Raw genomic sequence first — 18,877 nt, forward strand, 5'->3', positions numbered from 1 at the left:
AAAATAACAAGAGTTAAGCACTTGCTTCTAAATAAATTTGATTCCATATGAAAAATGATATCCACCTGACAATTTGAAACAAAAAATTAAGTATTTCGTATTAACTATAATAATAAATTTAGAAATGTTTTTAAAAATTAAAAGTAAAAAATAAGAATAAAAAAGTGTTTAAAAGCATACTTTTATTAGTATACGAAGCAGAAAATAATTTGTACAAAGGACACAAGGCAGGAATATATAAGGAAAGAAACAAAACTCTTTTCATGAAAGATATATCATGAATTTCAATGAAATTTCATTTAACCTGAAGTATTTCTATTTGAGCCGACACATTAAGTATTTCAATATTACATATTGAAAAAAAAAATGCATTTCTTTCCAGATGCAATCAAACATTTCGCTAGTGATTGAGGTGTTCTGTGCGTAGATGGCGATTTGGGATAAACCTATTTCTTCGATGGTTCCTGTGCTGCTTGGCTCATACAGCCTTCCAGAAGGCTTTGGTATGAATGAATCAGTTAATAGTCTTTGTGTTGAAGTATACCCTTTGCATTTTGGATAGGAGAGTATCGTATGACTAATAATTTAACGTATGGCTAATGAGGGTATCATATAATGAATGACTGCAGCTAGGGTAGAATATGAAGAGGATTATCCTTGATTTACTTAGCAAGTTATATAGAACGATGGCTACAGTCATCTAATTTTCCATAAAAGAAATAAACTAAAAATATGCAACAATACGTGTAGCATAAATTACATTAATATGTTAGCATTACTTTCTCCATAATTTAATGACAAAATTATCGAATACCTGCAGTCTAGGAATGACGCAGCGGAGAAGATGCTTGTCCGCTGGCCAGCTCTGCAGGCGGACACCTCCGTAGACGGCGTTGGTGTAGCGTAGGTCCCCCTTCTCCCAAAGATAGTCTTGTGAGTCGAGCATGTTAAAGCAAGGGAATTCATATTCGATGTCACCGTTGCTGTCGCATTGTGTACATAACTGAAGAGACTCCAGCACCTGAAAAGGCAAGAACATCAATCACTGTAACCAAAGATAGATTAAATCGATTGTATATAACTTAATAAGTCAAACCTCATTTAACGACCACTTCACATAAAGAATAGTTCTCGTGAGTAAGTCAAAATTAGCGGCAAAGAGATACTGTGACATCACAAATTGGACTGGTCTGTATTAGACTATACTAAGAGCTTATTTAATCAAAACCTTTAGATCTACTTGAACGTTTCGGCCGGATGGCCTCGTCGAACGTGACTCCAAAAGATTTCCGCAAGTGCCTGTAAAGCCTTAAATGATGTGATTGTGTCTTTGGCCAAAACTATGGTGCCAGAAAAGGATAGCAAAGACATCTATGAGTTGGTGCAAGAATATAGCCACCAGTACTGACGAATTTATGATGCTACATTCTGTGTCATAAAAAAAACCGACGTAGAAATAATAGACTCAACAGTGAAATAAGGGAGACGATATAAACGGGATTAATCATTGCATGGTAAGATAAGAAACATTACCCTAATAAGGTAAAGCTGTGCTAGCAACAAATTCATTTAGCGGTAATTCTGTGTCTTATTTTCACCAACTTTTGAAGCATAACCAAAGAATATCCTTAGACAATTTTCTTATGAAAAAAAGCATTGGATTTTTAATTAGAAATTAAATTATTGTAAATTTGTTTGAATATTTGTTTCGGAATTGTCTTATTATACAGGCACAGTATCCTATTTCCCATTTCTATGGAAAAAATTGCTTCTTTTAACGACTATTTTGGATTACGATTAAGAAGCAGGAACGCATCATGTTCGTTCAGCGAGGTTTCACTTTAATAACATATTTCCCAGAATCTCTATACACCAGTGCTTCTTCTATAAGAGAAATTAAACTCGGCCTTTATACTATATTCTATCTGATAGAAACATATACAAGAATTATATACATAAATGAATGAAAAAATAAAAATTAAACATGTTCAGCAATTTTTCATCTAGTGGAGCAACGATTAAATAATATCGAAAAATAAGTCAATTTTTATCTTTTAGAAATAACTTTTTGCATTCAGTTTTGTAATACTTTTAACGAATTATTTGTTCATATATATTTATAAAAACGCAATTTACAAGTAGCATGCATAAGTTTCGCAACTAGTTGTACATTTTAAAATTTAACAAGAAGATTTTAAACATTTTTTAATAATTTCTTTGGTTCTGGTAAAATACCTGCAGAAGATCCAAAGCGTCGGTATCTGGAAAGAGGAGTTGGATATCATCTACGGTATAAGTTCCGGTGATCTTGGCGGTCTCTAAATGTTCCTGAGATAGCATCTGGCCGATGATGTCAACACATAACCAGCGAGGATTCAAAACGATAAGATCTTGCGTTTCTAGTCTCAAAAATAGCAGCTGAAACAAAACATTAATTTATAAACTGACTTAAAAATAATGTTTGTTAAAAAATTTTTATTTATAATTTTAGAGAATATGCAATATTTTCACACATAAAATAAAGTAGCGATTTGTTTTGATTACACTTTTATCACTACATTCATAATTTTCACAATATTAAGCCATCATTAAACTCGAGTAAAAATACTCTGAATTATGCTAGTTCAATTTTTCAACAATTTTGTGAAATCTTTCTATAAAATATGAAAACGATATTAAGCAAAATTATCAAGACACAGTCAAATCGAAGCAGAAAATTTAGTGCTGTATGAAGAGTTTGTATGAATTGTGCAATATTACAAACGTATTGCCATGCGGTCGAAATAAAATATTAATGTTTGCACCGTCTTGTATCAAAACTGATTGCATTAACAAATATATCTTTAGGTTTGAAAATATAAAAATAACATGGAAAATAAAATTCTAAGAAGTATTACAAGACAAAGTGTGAAAAATGTGGTATTGATTGACTCATTTTGAGCAATTCTAGCTGTATGTTTTTACGGCAAAAGAGAAATGACAGGGAACAGAGCTGCTACAAACCGTTAAAAAGAGACGACACAAAAACAATTGGAAAAAAAAATACTATCTTATATTGAATTTTTTGCTAAACTATAAAATTTATCAAGCACGTACTTCTCCCATCAGCTGCAGCTGATCTATCATGACTTTGATGTGTTCCGCTGTGGCTAATGGGTTGACTTGGGAGTGCACCAGGTCGCAGAACTGCTGGTGGGACATTACAGGAAAGTGAGTGGAGCTCTGCCGCCATCGCTGCAGGTGGACTAGCACGGACTCCAGAAAGCCCGTCTGTTTTGGCAATTCCTGAAAACAGGGAAACAACACATGAATCTATAATAGCAAATAAATTGAAATCACTATGCAATTGAGACTTAAGTATGCGAATTTCAAGGTATAACTCTGTACAATCTGGAGGTGTGATACGATATTAATTTCTGGGATGAAAGTTGGTTGAAAACTCGAAAATTTGAAATCTTTATCTGACTGCAACACTAACAACAGTGTAATTATAACTAGTAACTTGGCTATAACATTGAATTTTGTCTATTCGAGATTTTTTTTCTATATTAATAAATAAAGTCTATATTAATAGTAAAAATTAATAATAATTTAGTCTATATTAATGGATAAAAATCCTAAATGGTTTTACCATATTTATATTTAAATACTGAAATTTAAAAATTTTACAAAACCACCGCGTAGAAAATTATCGGTAATTCCACAAAGGAAATTCAATTTCTCTTCTATTTACTCGCTTAAGTCTAACGATGTGTTCACTTGATTTTTAAGGCAAGAGAACTATAAAAAAAAATCTAGTCTCAAAATAGAAGTTTGTTCCAGATCAAATTATAAATTTCCCATCTCTGCTTCCATGACGTCTATATGCATTTCAGACGCTGAGTTAAGATATTCAGTAATAATGTCATTAAAAATACTTCATGTATTCTATGAAGGGAATGGTGTGTAAAGGAAATGATTCGACAATATTCCATAGACTCATTCGCTTCAACAATTGAAAGGGCTTCACCCATAATGAGAGTCACAGAAAATATCAACTTTATAATCATCAGGAAAAATAGCATTGCTGGTCATGACTTGTGTGCATGCTGTGTCCTGTCCCAAACTTATCTAGTTAATGCAACAATTGGTAGTTCAATGATGAGGCAGCGCCCCTCTCTAAAATCTTCTACGTTCCATTAACGGGAGTATACATGATTTTTTATGTCAAATTTAACTGGAAAAGCCCACATACATAAAGACCCATTGGTGAGTATTGCAGCAAAAGGCCCAAAATAAAAATAACACTATATTCAGGTTGAATCTATGAAGACAACCGATGTAAAAAATGTAATTATCTAGATATGAAATAAGTAAAAATCAAGCACAACTCCATATATCAAGACTCCTCAATGAACAAGGACAATGTATAGATTTAACAGTACAGTATAGATTTTTCTCCCAAATAGTTCAATATGAAACCCCCCAATTTTAAAGGATGTCTCGAGATTTCATTTAATTAGTATCTGAAAGCTAAATAAAAAGAAATCAGATCTTTTACCTGCGTAATGGCGTTTTTGCAGTTAGTGACATGTTGCTTAAAGGACTTCATCGCTTGCGATCCAACCACATGAGCGTCCATGACATAGACGGTATCGTGGATGTCAAAGATGTGACGGAAACGCAGCAGAGCGGCCTCCAGAATAGCATCCGCCTCCGTACTCACATACTCGTTGGTTAGGTTGTTGCGCTGGCAGTTAGCGGCGTCCGCATGAGTTGCCACCAGAACAACTTTAGCGGGCCATCTGCTCTTGCCGCATGGACCTCGAAGAGAAAAGATTGCATAAAAACATGTTACACACTAAATGACCTGCAAATGCTGTACGTATGGTGAAATACTAAAGCTGAATGAATTCTGAACGTAGGATATAGCACTTCCATTAAAATGGCATTGCTGAAATCGGGCTCTAAGAAAAGTTTGTTGTTTATGTTTTGAATGCATATTGGATGTCATAATACTTTTCTTATATTTAAGAATTCTCATAAAAGGGAAATATTAAATACAAAAAGGTCTGAGCTCCAGCCTATCACAATCAAGTCTGGTTAAGTCGGTCCCTCCAAAAATTTCCTTGATGTTACCAGACATGACAATGGGAAATAATCCCAAGCAGAACCTGGCGCAGTTTCATCATGGTTTGGCTCTTGTGCCATTAAAACTCACATCCAACCGATTCAAGCAGAACCATATTTATGATTACAATAAAATTTGCCAGATTGTAAAAATAAAATTTCGTTGCAAAAAATTTTCGAAAATAATTAAAGAGAGACACAGAAAAGAAATAATAATTAAAAGACCCAAATAATTATTATGGTTAAACTATTAGTATTTTAACAAATCGCTTATTAAAATTGATTCTTTGAAGTAAAAAAATTCAACAATTCAGGAAGAAGGCTAAAATAATAACACTTAAATCTAATCCTTTCAAGAGTCAAAAAGAGAATACGGCATAAGTGAAGCTGAAACTGTAAGCCGAACTAAAACCAAAATAGGGTACAGAATGTCTTCCTCTTAGTTAAGAGTTAGCTAGTTAACTAGATGTGAAAATATGTGATTAGTGAAACATAGAGAGAGAGAGAAACAGCATAAATATCCAAAATTGCCTTGGTTATCAATAATCTTGTTTAACAATAAACATTTTTGTATTAAAAAAACTTGAATTTTTCAAATTGTATATATTTATTGTAACTATATTAGATTGATTCTATTGAAACTTCATTGAAAAAAATTCTTGGTTACTTCGTTTAGTTTATAAACATTTTTTTAGTTTAAATTAGCAAGCAAAATTTGAGAAAGAACTGTCTTGAATCAAAATCCAATGGCTTAAAACGAAAAGTGCAAAAAAAAAAAAAAAAAAAAGTGTCCAATTAAAAAGTTAAGCCATTTTTTGTTCTTTTAAATATGATATTCTGATTTTTTAAAGATACGAGAAGAAAATAAATTTCTTTTACTGTTCCTGTTAAAAGTTTTATTAAAATTCAATGTTATTAAAACAAATAAGCATAAACAATAAGTAGATCAACGTTATAGTACTTTTTTGTATATAATGGAAAAATGTAATTAGTGTTTGTTTAATTGCTTTTATTTGATGGATTAGGTCCAAAACTTTATGCAGATCTACAGTTAAGTTGAAAGAACAACGTGCTGAATTACATCTGAAAAAAGTGCATTAAATTTTTATTATTGCTCTCACACGGAAAAAAGGAAAGGACATACACATGGTTCTAAGAAAAAATTTTTGTTTTTGTTTTGATATTTGTTTTCTGTTACAGTATTTTTATATATTTACTTGATGTACAAAAAAAATATGACTCAAATGTAATATTTTTCATAAAACAAGAATAATATGCAATGTAGGTGGGTAGTTCAAGAATTAAAATCACTGCTCCATTAAAGAAAACTGGTAACTTGCATGCATTATATCAGGTTCAATCTGCTTTTTTTTTTTTTTTTTTTTAATCATAGAACAACTACCTTTGGGAACCAATTGTTCCGTTCAGAATATTGTCTTTCCAAGCTGTTAAACTATGAATGAGGAATGAATTTATATAAGAATTTTATTTTCTTAATTTATGATTGTAAAATACGAGTTCAAAGCAAAATAAGTTATTGCACATGCAAATTAAAAAGCCTATTTGCAATGAAATAAAAGCTCAAGCAAAATCCTCCTCCGTACTTAATACCATAAAAAAATAGTTTCCCACCATCAATTTAACACTGGCGAACACATTTCAATGAATATCTAGATGGAACATTTAAATTAGTTTGAATTTCATCATAACTATAAAAATATTATTATGGATTAAAGAACCAGACATTTATTTGAGATTTTGAGATTTAAGATAGTATAATACCTACTTAAATGAAATAATTTTGGCAGAGAAATTAAAACATTTGCTTAATTTTAATTTATTTATATTTTAATTGATGTTTATAATATGAAAATTTGACAGTGGCCTCATTTTTGTCCTTGTTGCTAACATTCATCAAATTTAGGCAAAAATTGTAAAATGGCACATAAACAAACATTCAACTTTATATATTTAGATAGACGAGAATGCCATTTAATAAATACTAGTTACAAAATTTTATAAATTTAACTCAATATGAATAATTTAATGGAAGGATGGTGGGTGTTCAGCGTGACATCAGGCATAGGCTGATCATATTTTTTAATATTTATTTCTATGTATTTTAATCACTATTATTTATTCTATGTATTTTAATCACTAAATGTAATTTATTTACTAATTGTAGAATGCGCTGAAAAAGAAAAAAATGATGGAAGCGTCACAATAAAACAAATCATCATCAAGTACCTAATGAGAATGAATGGAGCAGTTTACAAACAACTGAACGATTTTAACTTGCGAAACAAGAGGCTGCTGAGCGTTTTTCTTAAGCAAAGAAAATGGCCAAAACTAATTACAACTATATTTTTAAAAGAAGACATCTGAAAAAATAATGAATTGAATAATGGTTATAATAGATTTTAATAGATAAATAATTAAATCCTATTAAATAATGGATAAAAATTAAATTAGACAGGTTTTTCGCATTATTATATAAAAACTACCCTCCTTTTTTTTTTTTTTTTTTCGAAAAAAATGGAAGCATGTCGTGGGACACTTACCCAGTGGTTCCTGTGGTGGCATCCTGGATTGCAGGAAGGACAACCAGAAAATAACTTGTTGAAGCTGCACATCGAAAGGCTCGTTCAGGGAAAAGACGATGGCGTGCAGGCAGTGGCAGTTGCCCAGAAACCTGTCGTAAACCAGGTAGTAGGGTTCGTGCCCGGAAAACTCCCACAAGCTCAGGTCACCAACACCTGTGGATTATATATTTTTTAAAAAAAACTTTTATTAGCCGAAAGAAGGACGGATAAAAAGATTTAATATAATAAACATATTTGCCATGATTTTTGAAAGTTTACAATTTTTTCTGCAGATACAAAAATCAATTGATCTTTTCTCATGTTATATATAGATGAAATGTTCATAAATCAGTAATTTTTCTTATTCAAATATTATTGGAAGAAAACCCAGGCACTTATTTTCGCACACTTAATCAATAAACAAGACGTTGGGATGACGAATGTTTTATGTGTGTGTGTGTGTGTCTACACACCAAAACTACTTCCATGATCAAAACCCCGTTAGGACATTACAGTTGCAACTTAAATGGAATTAATACGTCATTTAGCCGACAGATGGCAGCTCGATAGCTTAACTGTCACAACCCAATTTTGTTAAATCTGTTGAGTTACTTAATACGTAACTATGATATATTTCTAGAAAATTAATTGCAAATATTTCCTAAAATTTTTAATAGTATTTTTTTTAATATGCCGAGATGCCAAGGACAATTTTTGGACACTTTTTCTATTTCAATTTTATTCTCTCAACTATTATTGTTCAAATATTCAATGTCTAATGTTTATGGAATATTCAAATGTCTACAATATTTGATTGTATTGTATTTGTCTTCAAAAACCAATTTCTTGATGTGGCTTAAGCACTTATCCGAATATTCCGACTAAGGAATCAAATTTTCAGTTGACTACTATATCCAGTATTAACATCATTTTTTTTTTAATTTCGATTAATGATGATACTTTTTGCCTTCTTTTCTGCCAGTTCTTTTTTTTTAAAATGCCCTTTTCTGCTGTTGCTCACAATACAACGGCATTTGATTTGAATTTAAACTGAAAAAACAAATTGTAATTAGTAATATCTTTTTAATTAAATCTAAATAATCCTATGTTTGGTTTTTTTATCGCCATAATATGAAGCTCGTATTTTAAGTAAATATATAAAGCTTCGGGGGAAAAGAATCTTCAAAGTAAGACTTCAAATATTTATTTGTGCTTTCGGCAGAAGGCGAAAATATCGAAGGTATTTACAGACAAAACAATATGCCACATGTTTAATATACCAAATATAAAAATAAACAGTTAATGGATCCATGTACTTGTTAAATATAAAGAAATGTTCAGAAAAAAATTGATTTAGTTATAAAATATTACTTATGTGCGCTCCGATATGAGATGAGTTTAAAAGTGAATCATTTTATTCTTACCAGAGATATTGACTTGATGTATGTCGATGCCGTGAGTGTAGCTGTCGAAATTCGTCTCAAACGATAGGCAAGGGTCGTCTGAGGTACAGTAATCGGATTCTATACTCGATTTACTGGAATGAGCACCTGCGGAAAGAAAAATGGTAATTAATCAAGAGTTTAGTTCAGAATGAAGAATTTGCCAACAGTTACATTCTCTGCTTTCTACATATCAGCATAAATGTCAAACTTATTCTCTGCTTTCTACAAATCAGCATAAATGTCAAACTTGTTCTCTGCTTTCCACATATCAGCATAAATGTCAAACTTATTCTCTGCTTTCTACAAATCAGCATAAATGTCAAACTTATTCTCTGCTTTCTACAAATCAGCATAAATGTCAAACTTATTATCTCCATTCCACATATCAGCATAAATTTCAAACTTGTTCTCTGCTTTCTACATATCAGCATAAATGTCAAACTTATTCTCTTCTTTCTACATATCAGCATAAATGTCAAATTTCAACCATGAGATTTTTCAAATAGAGATAAATAAGTGGACATAGAAATACAGAATGTCTCTGCCTTTTTATAAAAATAAATAACTATTCATTCAGATAGGTATTTTTAAATATGTAAATAATATTGTATAAGGTTCATGTTTCCAATTCTTGTTGAGAAACATTTCTAAAACTTGTGTTAAATCCATTTTCTTTGATTCGAAATCGAGCAGTACTTTAATTATGGTTACACAAAACTTATCTATTGACGTGTAACCAGGGTTTACTATAGGTGATACAGGTTCCAATTAGAAATAGCAGAATATCGTTCGTGGATAGTCGAACTCACCGTTTTTCATTTTGACGCATCCACTGCCAACCGAAGACGAAGAATTGGACTTGGATCTCCGAAACCAAGAGCTGAAGTAACCACATTTAAGCGAGTCCAGCAGAGTGGTCTTGCCGACCCCGCTATGACCCAGCACTTTCAGCTGTATCCTTGAAACGGGCTGAACGGAGGCGGTCAATTGACTAATGTATTCTTCCCTCTGTTGATCCTATAGAAGAGAAAATTGTCATAAATGATATATTCTGATATTAATATATTAAACGCTTTATTAGCATGTTAAGTCTCCAACTTGTTTACATTCACCCAGCGATATCTGTTTTCATTGGTATATAGGGAGTAGATATCAGTTTAAATTTGCAATAAAACTGCATGCATTTAAGAGCATTCCTTTATAATCTTCAACTGATCTAAAATAGAAGAGCATAATTTGTTCAGTCTGTACACCGACAGTCAACAATGGACCAACAATTTGGTTCGGACGAAGGATAGTGCCAGTGACTGACATGATACTTATCATTCTAATTTTGATTTAATAATAGTTAAAATAACTATGGTTTTCATCACTAGAAACATGCACACACTTGAATGATTGACCACTAAGTATCCTGTATCAGAAATATACAGTTCTCTATAAAAGGACTCGTGCAGAAAACCAACAAATGATTGAATGGACTGGCTGATTTATGCATTGATATCATAAAAACATTAACAATTCATATCACTTATTATGGCTTTAAAATTTCGTTTATTTGTATGGAGGACTTTTATTTCCGTATTCTAGGTGTCATAAGTGTAGGCTGTATCTCTTTGAGGGATGAGGTGAAATCTCTGTCCGATCATTTTAAAGTTTATTTTTTCATAAGCTTGTGCTTTCTATATTATGAGAATTGTTTTTCTGTGTATTGAAAATTTAATATTGAAAAAAACTGACAATTAATTGAAAATTAAACTAAATTTCTTAAAAATAATTTTATAATTATATACCTTTTTTTGATAATTAAATTTTTTGAAAAGAAAATTAATTTAAAAAAGAATGTTTGATGCAAAGAATATATATATATAGATGTATATAGATAGATAGATAATACAGATTGTAATTTCATCTACCTTTATATAAATGCAAATTTCGCCGCTAATAGCTTTCAAGAATACCAACTTAAATGAAATTCTAAATGTAATTAATAAACAATTGATCAGAAGTGACCAAAAAACAACGATCATCGAAACAGCATCACAGCATACAACTCTTAGTTAGTTCCAACTTTATAATGATGTAATAAATGAAGCAATCTTAGCAACAGGAAGAGGGAAGTTTACTTTACTTAATGTAGACTCTCGTAGATAATAATATGTTTAGTTTCAGAAAGTTAGAAAAATGAAAGCAGAAATAGCACGCTAGAGTAGCCTATAACAGCAAAATTAATGTATACCATATTTAACCACGCGGTTTCAATAATAAAGGGATGAATTCATTTCTTATCAAATTAATTTTAATTTCATTCCTCTTATGAAAAAGAACAATGAAGAAATTATAGACCAATTTAAAAAAATTAAAAAAAGGAATGCTTTTAATTCTAGACAAAATAATCAGACCATTTTAAATCAGACAAAATAAAATTTAAAAAATATTTCACAACTATTACGATAAAAAAAAAGATGGATCATTCACAAAAAAAAAAGAAATCATAGTTTTAAAAATATATTTGCAGCTAATCATGTGAAATTTGAAATTTCCTTCACTGTACAGATAGCAACATCCATATTTTCAGCATTCATATTTTTTAGTATTCGCCTTTTAATCATAATATTATACTATGGCGGCTACAAAATTTGAGTGCAACTGTATGTAATCGGCAGTAACTTCTAGATAATAAAATCTTATTGAAATGTGAGACTGACTATTTGTTCCCAAATTTAGAAAGAAATTGTTCAATTACGATAAACTGATCATGTAAAGCATGCCATATTTCATTTAGGTATTGGACCATAACTTAAGCTATGTATTTTCCATAAAGACTGTGAAATTATCTTTATCATTTAGCTTGTGGTAAAAATATTATAAAATCAAAGATAACAGAAAAAAATTTTAGGAGGTAGTATTTAAAATGAAGAATTAGTATCTTAAACATAAAGGAACCAAAATTTACAGCGCTTTAAAAAAAGAAAAGCATTTTATAAAATTTTGAAGGAAAGTTAAATTTTCATTCACAAAAAAAAAAAAAAAAAAAAAAAAAAACTAGGTTTTAAGAAAATCTTTATTTCTTTTAATTGCAATTTTGGCTGGGAAAAAAATATAGTTGAAAACTTACATTTTTCAACTTGTTCAAAATGTCCGCTATATCATTGAAACCTTGAGCAAGAGCTGATATTTCGGCTGGAATTCCCTCCTGCGGGAAGATAATTAAAAGTGTAAAACATGAAATAAATAAGATAAGATAATTAAAGCTCCTGTGAGCAGATAATTAAAAGTATAAAACAGGAAATAAACAAGATAAATGTAGAAAGGTAGAATTAATTGTCATCAGTAGAGCAAACTATTTAACAATTAGTACTATTTCAGAGGGAAGTGTTTTATTAGTTTGGACTGATTTATATAGAAAGGATTAAAATACATTTTTCTTGCAACATAAGCAGCCTTTTTCCCCGCAAATTATGTTCAAAGTTAGAGAAAGTAGTAAAAAAATTACGAGGAATTTATATCTTACGAACCTCAAGTTTTACTGAGAGAATAATTTTCACCAAAATGACTTAAGCAACAACTAACATTTAAAAGCCATTTAGTATTTTTTGTTCTTATTTATCTATTTTTTTTTCATTTATTTCGACTATTTTGACATAAAATTTTTGAAAACTTTGATTCCATTGAAGAAAAGTTTATAAGTATATTTATTAGATAAATATTTTAATGTCCATCAAGTAAATTTTATCATCGCTAGAATTACTATCAACGGCATTTTTCTTTACTAGCTAAAACCAAACATATCCAGATCATTGGCCTTCTTGTAATTTGTGCTAATCAGATAAAAAATGGCAGACTTAATCATGTTGAAAATATGTTATCACATTTTTTAATTCAATTTTTTAAGCGAATTATCCGATATGCTTATTGATTTTCACACAATAATGATTTTTGGAAAATTTAATAATACAGATTCTAAATTTTGATTTACTTTTTAAATGAATATCTATTTTTATATCGCTTTCTTAAGCCATGAATAAAGTGTTGTTGTTTTTTTCTTAAATTGATTGAACAAAAGACTGGCATATGCAGTTTGTGTTTTAATTAACTTAGAATTCTGAATAAAATAAATTTTAAAGACTTATAAAATGATGTTAGGGATAAGTGTAGTGAGAGAGGACATAGCAAAAGATTGTTTAAAGTCTTTTCCTCAAACAGTTTTCCAAATCGCCACATTCAACGGCAAATCAGTCGTGCTTTTATTGTTAAAAATTAGTGATTATGGTTTTAAAATGAAGCATTATTGCTTCAGCATTCGAAAACCATCCAAAGTTATTAATAGTGAGTAAATAATACAAATTATTGTAAATCAAGATTCTAACGTGATCCATTATTGGCCACCTTGTACACCAGATATTAAATCCATGTAATTTCTATTTTTGCAATCAATTGAAAGCTTTGGTTTACAAAAAAAGGCTTTGGCTAAAAGACTATTAAATTCAGAAATACTATTTTTGATTCATTTTAAAGAATGGATTTTAAAAAAAAAATGAATTTTTAACTGCCGACTCAATTGCGCCATTGCTGAAATTTCTTAAGGGTCTTAATTTGAAAATGTTTTCTATTATTTTTCCGTATTATTTTTAATGAACTATAATGACTTAAAATTACTTCAGTTCAAAGTTCTGATTTAATTAAAACTGGCACAGAAAACCAGGATTGCACTATGCTTTTTCTATGTTTATTTTTCTTATTAGTTTCGATGCGAAAACAATTTGATTCTTTCTTGCACATAATTCTAATTAAATTCAGATTGATAAAACACTGAATGTGAAATATAATCATAAACAGCGACTCCGCTCCCCCCCCCTCCGAAGAAGCACGAAAAAAATCTGAATGATCGGACGCCGTGACACCCAATCCTTCCCGTAGAAAGCGTGTCCCGTCATAGGAAAGAATTAATTTATCCCACACCATTTCTGTACCCACCAGGCTAGTGAAAACCAACCACTTATGTAGAAGCTTCTCATCCTTAAGGTGCCCTCAGAGGGAGATTATCGAATATAACAAAATCTTACCCTGTTCTTTTGGTCCACTACACATCCGGACAAGCACAGAATTCTCACTATCTCGATATGTCCATTTTTGGCAGCGAGGTGAATGGGATAGAAGCCCATCTAAACGAAGGAAATAAAAAAAAATATGGCATGATATAATTCATAAAATATTTACTGCAGTAGTCAAAATATTTCGAAATATATAATTAATTATGAATTTTGATTATTTCACTTTGAAACATTTGAAAAAAACTGCTTTGATTCAAACGTCTACATCTTCATGCTTTTCCTGAACGTAATTACAAAGATACGAAGAGTGCAGTTCTGGCAACAGCAGTAAAAGAGGGTGGAAATCAAATTATTTTAACTATTAATTAATTTATTCAAAATATTAAAGTTCAAATTAATATAATTTATTTAAAATGGTTTTCTTTTTCTTTCTTGATGTTCTTCCAAACCAAAAATTATGTAATGATAAAATAATACTTTTAAGTACTATTAAATTCATTTAATATATGGAAAAATTAAAATGTCTCTCCATGTTAGAAACGTTAATATAGATTGCTCTGTTTTAATATAGGTTATTTTGGATATCCAGATATACAAAGTAGTTTTGTAATCAGAAGAAATTTTAATAATTCATATGTAGAAACATACTGTTGCGTAGAAAGAATGCGAATAAATCGAATTTCTTCTGCCATGATGAATGAATGAAGAAATCCGAAATCTCAAATAACATAGTTTACAATTTAAATCAGCAGATTAAGCTTGCAATTGACCAAGCCATGTATGATTTAGTGTAATACAATGAATCTCGATTACTGAAAATTGTCCCAATGTATCATTTTTCATTCAAACACACAGTAAGATGAGAAAAATAACTTTTTTGCAACAGACAGCATCATTTCTGAAGGTTTGGCAGAGCATAATTAGCAGGTGTTAAATACCTTTTAAATCCTCATCCAATTTATATATCAATGAAGTTACCAATAAGTCGTTCTCTCTCTCTAGAATGGTAATTATTTGTTTATGCTTTATCAGGGGAAAAACGTAATGCAATATTAAAATTGAATCAGGATTTTCATATTAATGGGTTCGAAAGGAAATCTTTCCTAAAAAGTACAGATATTATTATGAACAACCAGTTTATAAAATGAATAGAGAGCGCTGCTTTCTACGGACGCCAAAAGGTACAAATCAATGCTGCACAAAAAGTTGGTAAAGTTGGTCATATTAATAGGTTCAAAAAGAAATCTTTCCTAAAAGGTACAGATATTATTATAAACAACCAGTTTGTAAAATGAATAGAGAGTGCTGCTTTCTAAAGACGCAAAAAGGTACAAATCAATGTTGAGCCAAAAATTGGTAAAGAGAGTGAGCCTGGATGATCATGAACAGGTATATTTGATGATAGCACGAATATCTAAATTTGAATCCCATTATTAGATAAACTTTGAATCAAATAATATTTCCAAGTAAAACTATATATACTTCCTAATATAGTAGTAATGTCTATAGAAATGATTAACATATTAAATTAATTAAATGAACTGATTAGTCATTTGAAGAGAATTAACACTATCCATGACGATATTATTCCATTTTTAAATGGCTGCATTATTTCTTTTCCTTCATTGATGGAAAATAAAAGATAAGAAAAGAAAAAAATCATCTCACCTTATTTGGCACATTAACTTTACAACCCGAGGAACAGAGTGTCTTGGCCAGCGTCAAGAGTCCGTCCCTGCAGGCTATATGGATGGGTCCTTCCCCTTGCTAATGATGGAAAAAATTTAAAATTTTATGAAGTCATTAACATATTAATTTTTACGTGTTTTATTTAATATACTTTCTTGAATATTTATTTACAGTGTTCTAATAATTTTAAAGAATTTATTTATATTAGTAAATTAAAATTTTATTTTGATTATTTATTACATTCTAAGATATGAGAAACAAAGCGGCAAGAAATAACTATACAGTAGTACAAAAAATAGGTGATGAACATACATAGAAAAAGAGACGATTGCCAATTGAATAATTAATTGCAGAGTTTGACCATTAGAAAATAAGGAAGTCAGTTAGTCCGTCTCTGGCCCCAGAAACAAATTTTTGCTTTTCTCTTTGTCAAGTATTGATAAATTTTATTCGATCTGATATGTGATATTTCTTGCTAAACTATTTCCCAATTACTGTTTAGGGTAATTTGGCAACATTTTAGAGTGATTGTAGGAGTCATTGCATTTGATCCCAAATGCACTCTGTGAGTATAAGATGATTGATCAGAAAAGAGTTCAGTAAGATTGGAGACAAGACATAGCAAACTGTGTAGTACGTGGTTCACCTTTATTTTGTTGAAAAATAAGCCCAAGCTGCTTCGACGATAATATAACTAGTCGTAGAATTTCGACTATGTACAACTATACTATGAGTTAGCTACGAATACCTACAAATTGACTAGCAAAATGAAAGGTAGTGGCACCACAGCGTCTTATGGGACTTTGCAGTCAGTGATAATAAAGCCGACCACTCCAAATCCAAATACTCAACGCAAAAATGGAATATGAATTTGAACGTGTCATTGTGAAGAAAATTGGATATCTATTCTTTCCTAATTTCTAATTTTTATTCAATGTATTGGTATTCTTTCTAATTTTTATTCTATGTCATTTGGTATATGAATAATATTGGTATATGCGGTAGTATGAATTAAGGTTAAAAGTTTGGACGCGTCATTGTGAAGAAAGTTGGATATTCATTCTTTCCTAATTTCTAATTTTTATTCTATGTCATTTGGTATATGAATAATATCGGTATATGCGGTAGTATGAATTAAGATTACAATTACATTATTCTTTGTTGTTTAATGACGCCTGAAAATAAGCCTCCACGGATCAAATTACATTTCGATTTTGCTTTTCAATTCAAGTTACTTATATTTGTGGGTAGATTGTGGTAATGTATCATATGAGATTTGACTTCAAATGGAATTGCACAATTACATTCAATTAATTGTTGCATTTTTTTTCACAGTTATATTATTTATGGGCAAACTTATGCGTAGAACTCAATTTATCCACATTAAATAGGGTCTTGTCTAATTATGAGATGCGGAAATTCAGATGATTAAATTCAGCTCAGAAATAAAGTCAAAAAAATGTGAAGCGTAGCAGAAATATAGTTGTTATTCATGATGTTAAATTGCACAAATACCAGGTACAGAAAATTTTTCCTTTAGAATACACTATAAAAGTTACAAGTTAAATTGTGTGTAAAGAGCCATTGCATACAAATAATGTAATAAAATAACATTACAAATAATATATAAATAATAAAAAAATTAAAATTAGTATAATTCGGATAATTGAAACTCTTAGTGCATCGATTATCCAAGCAAAAAAAAAATGTGAATTTGAACAATTACAAAAATTATGAATTCGAATAATTACATCAATTACAAAAATTACAAATTCGCAAAATTACATAAATTACAAAAATTACGAATTTGCCTAGTTAACATCAATAAAAAAAATATGATTTCAGATCAATTACAAATTCGGATAATTACATTAATTAGAAAAATTGGTAATTCAGATAATTGGTGTTCAATTGTGCATCATTGGTTCAAGGATAATCTTTAATATTTCCATAGTATTATTAGAAATACAAACGTCATTTAAGTAAAATAATAACAATAACTTTTTCAGAAGAATATAGTGTACGATATTTTCACTCCACCCACAAAAATCGCATATTTGATGAAGATTCTTTTATATATAACACGCGACGGTTCGACATATTTTAATTGAAAGTCTTTCCTTTAATATTCATGTTCTTTTTTTTTCCGCTTCGTTTATCTTAACATTACAAGGCTGGTGGGTAAAAAATACCGTCCAAATATTTTTAACTTTTAAAAAGTCACACGCTTTTAAATTTGCACTCAGCAATTTTTAACCCCTGTTTACGTTAGAATTTTCTGTTTCTGTTAAACTTTTTTACAGTGCATCATTTCTTCCACTTCATTTATCATTCATTATTTATTTATGTTTTTAATCATTTTTCCATTAATTTTTTTCATTATTCATTTTTTAATCATTTAATTATTTTTTTTAATCATTCCTTTCATGAAAATCAAATTTTATACTATTGTTCATCTATTATTTGTATCATCATATATTTGTTTTTGTTTTTTGTGGTTGTTGTTGTTGTTTTGCAATCTTGATATTCTTGTTTTTATATTTCAATAACTGTATAATCTAGTCTAGAATTTTTCCATTTGCTTGGCGTAGTATAGCCAAATGTCGCTCCTGCGCCAATAAATATGAACACACTCACATTATCGAAGACATCCATCTTGCATCCTGCTTGCAGCAGCAGAGAGGCAACGTTTTCGTGGTGTCTGCGCATGGCGAGATGCAAGGCCGTGTTGTCACACTGCAACAAAGAATGAAAAAAAAAAATCAATTCTCGTGAAGATCCTGGACAGAAAGACAATCGGCATTATGTCATTCAACACAATAGTTTCAAACAAAAGGTATTTTTCTCACTCCAGTAAGAGTCCTTGACACGAATTGGCATTAGATCGTTCGGTTTCAGAAGCATTGAGATTCCAGAATTTTCTCCGTAAATTTTATACAATACTTTTATTTTCTTATTGTTGAAGGAATAGATAAATAGTTCCAAAAAAAACTTGCTC

The 18,877-nt window shown here is 30.2% G+C and overlaps 1 protein-coding gene across 1 annotated transcript in view; it reads right to left on the reverse strand.

Moving 5' to 3' along the window:
• Positions 1–18,877, reverse strand: part of LOC129965540 (death-associated protein kinase 1-like) — a 112,610-nt gene that overhangs the window by 3,855 nt on the left and 89,878 nt on the right. Inside the window, exons 8-18 of the mRNA XM_056079515.1 lie at positions 18,517–18,615; positions 15,859–15,957; positions 14,203–14,301; positions 12,255–12,332; positions 9,946–10,153; positions 9,116–9,241; positions 7,671–7,865; positions 4,541–4,803; positions 3,097–3,285; positions 2,236–2,418; positions 815–1,021 (exon numbers count right to left, since the gene is read on the reverse strand). Coding sequence (XP_055935490.1) covers positions 815–1,021; positions 2,236–2,418; positions 3,097–3,285; positions 4,541–4,803; positions 7,671–7,865; positions 9,116–9,241; positions 9,946–10,153; positions 12,255–12,332; positions 14,203–14,301; positions 15,859–15,957; positions 18,517–18,615 — 1,746 coding nt within the window. The remainder of the gene's footprint in view (positions 1–814; positions 1,022–2,235; positions 2,419–3,096; positions 3,286–4,540; positions 4,804–7,670; positions 7,866–9,115; positions 9,242–9,945; positions 10,154–12,254; positions 12,333–14,202; positions 14,302–15,858; positions 15,958–18,516; positions 18,616–18,877) is intronic.

This window comes from Argiope bruennichi, chromosome 4 (genome assembly GCF_947563725.1).
Source record: "Argiope bruennichi chromosome 4, qqArgBrue1.1, whole genome shotgun sequence".
NCBI classification, from domain to species: Eukaryota; Metazoa; Arthropoda; class Arachnida; order Araneae; family Araneidae; genus Argiope; species Argiope bruennichi.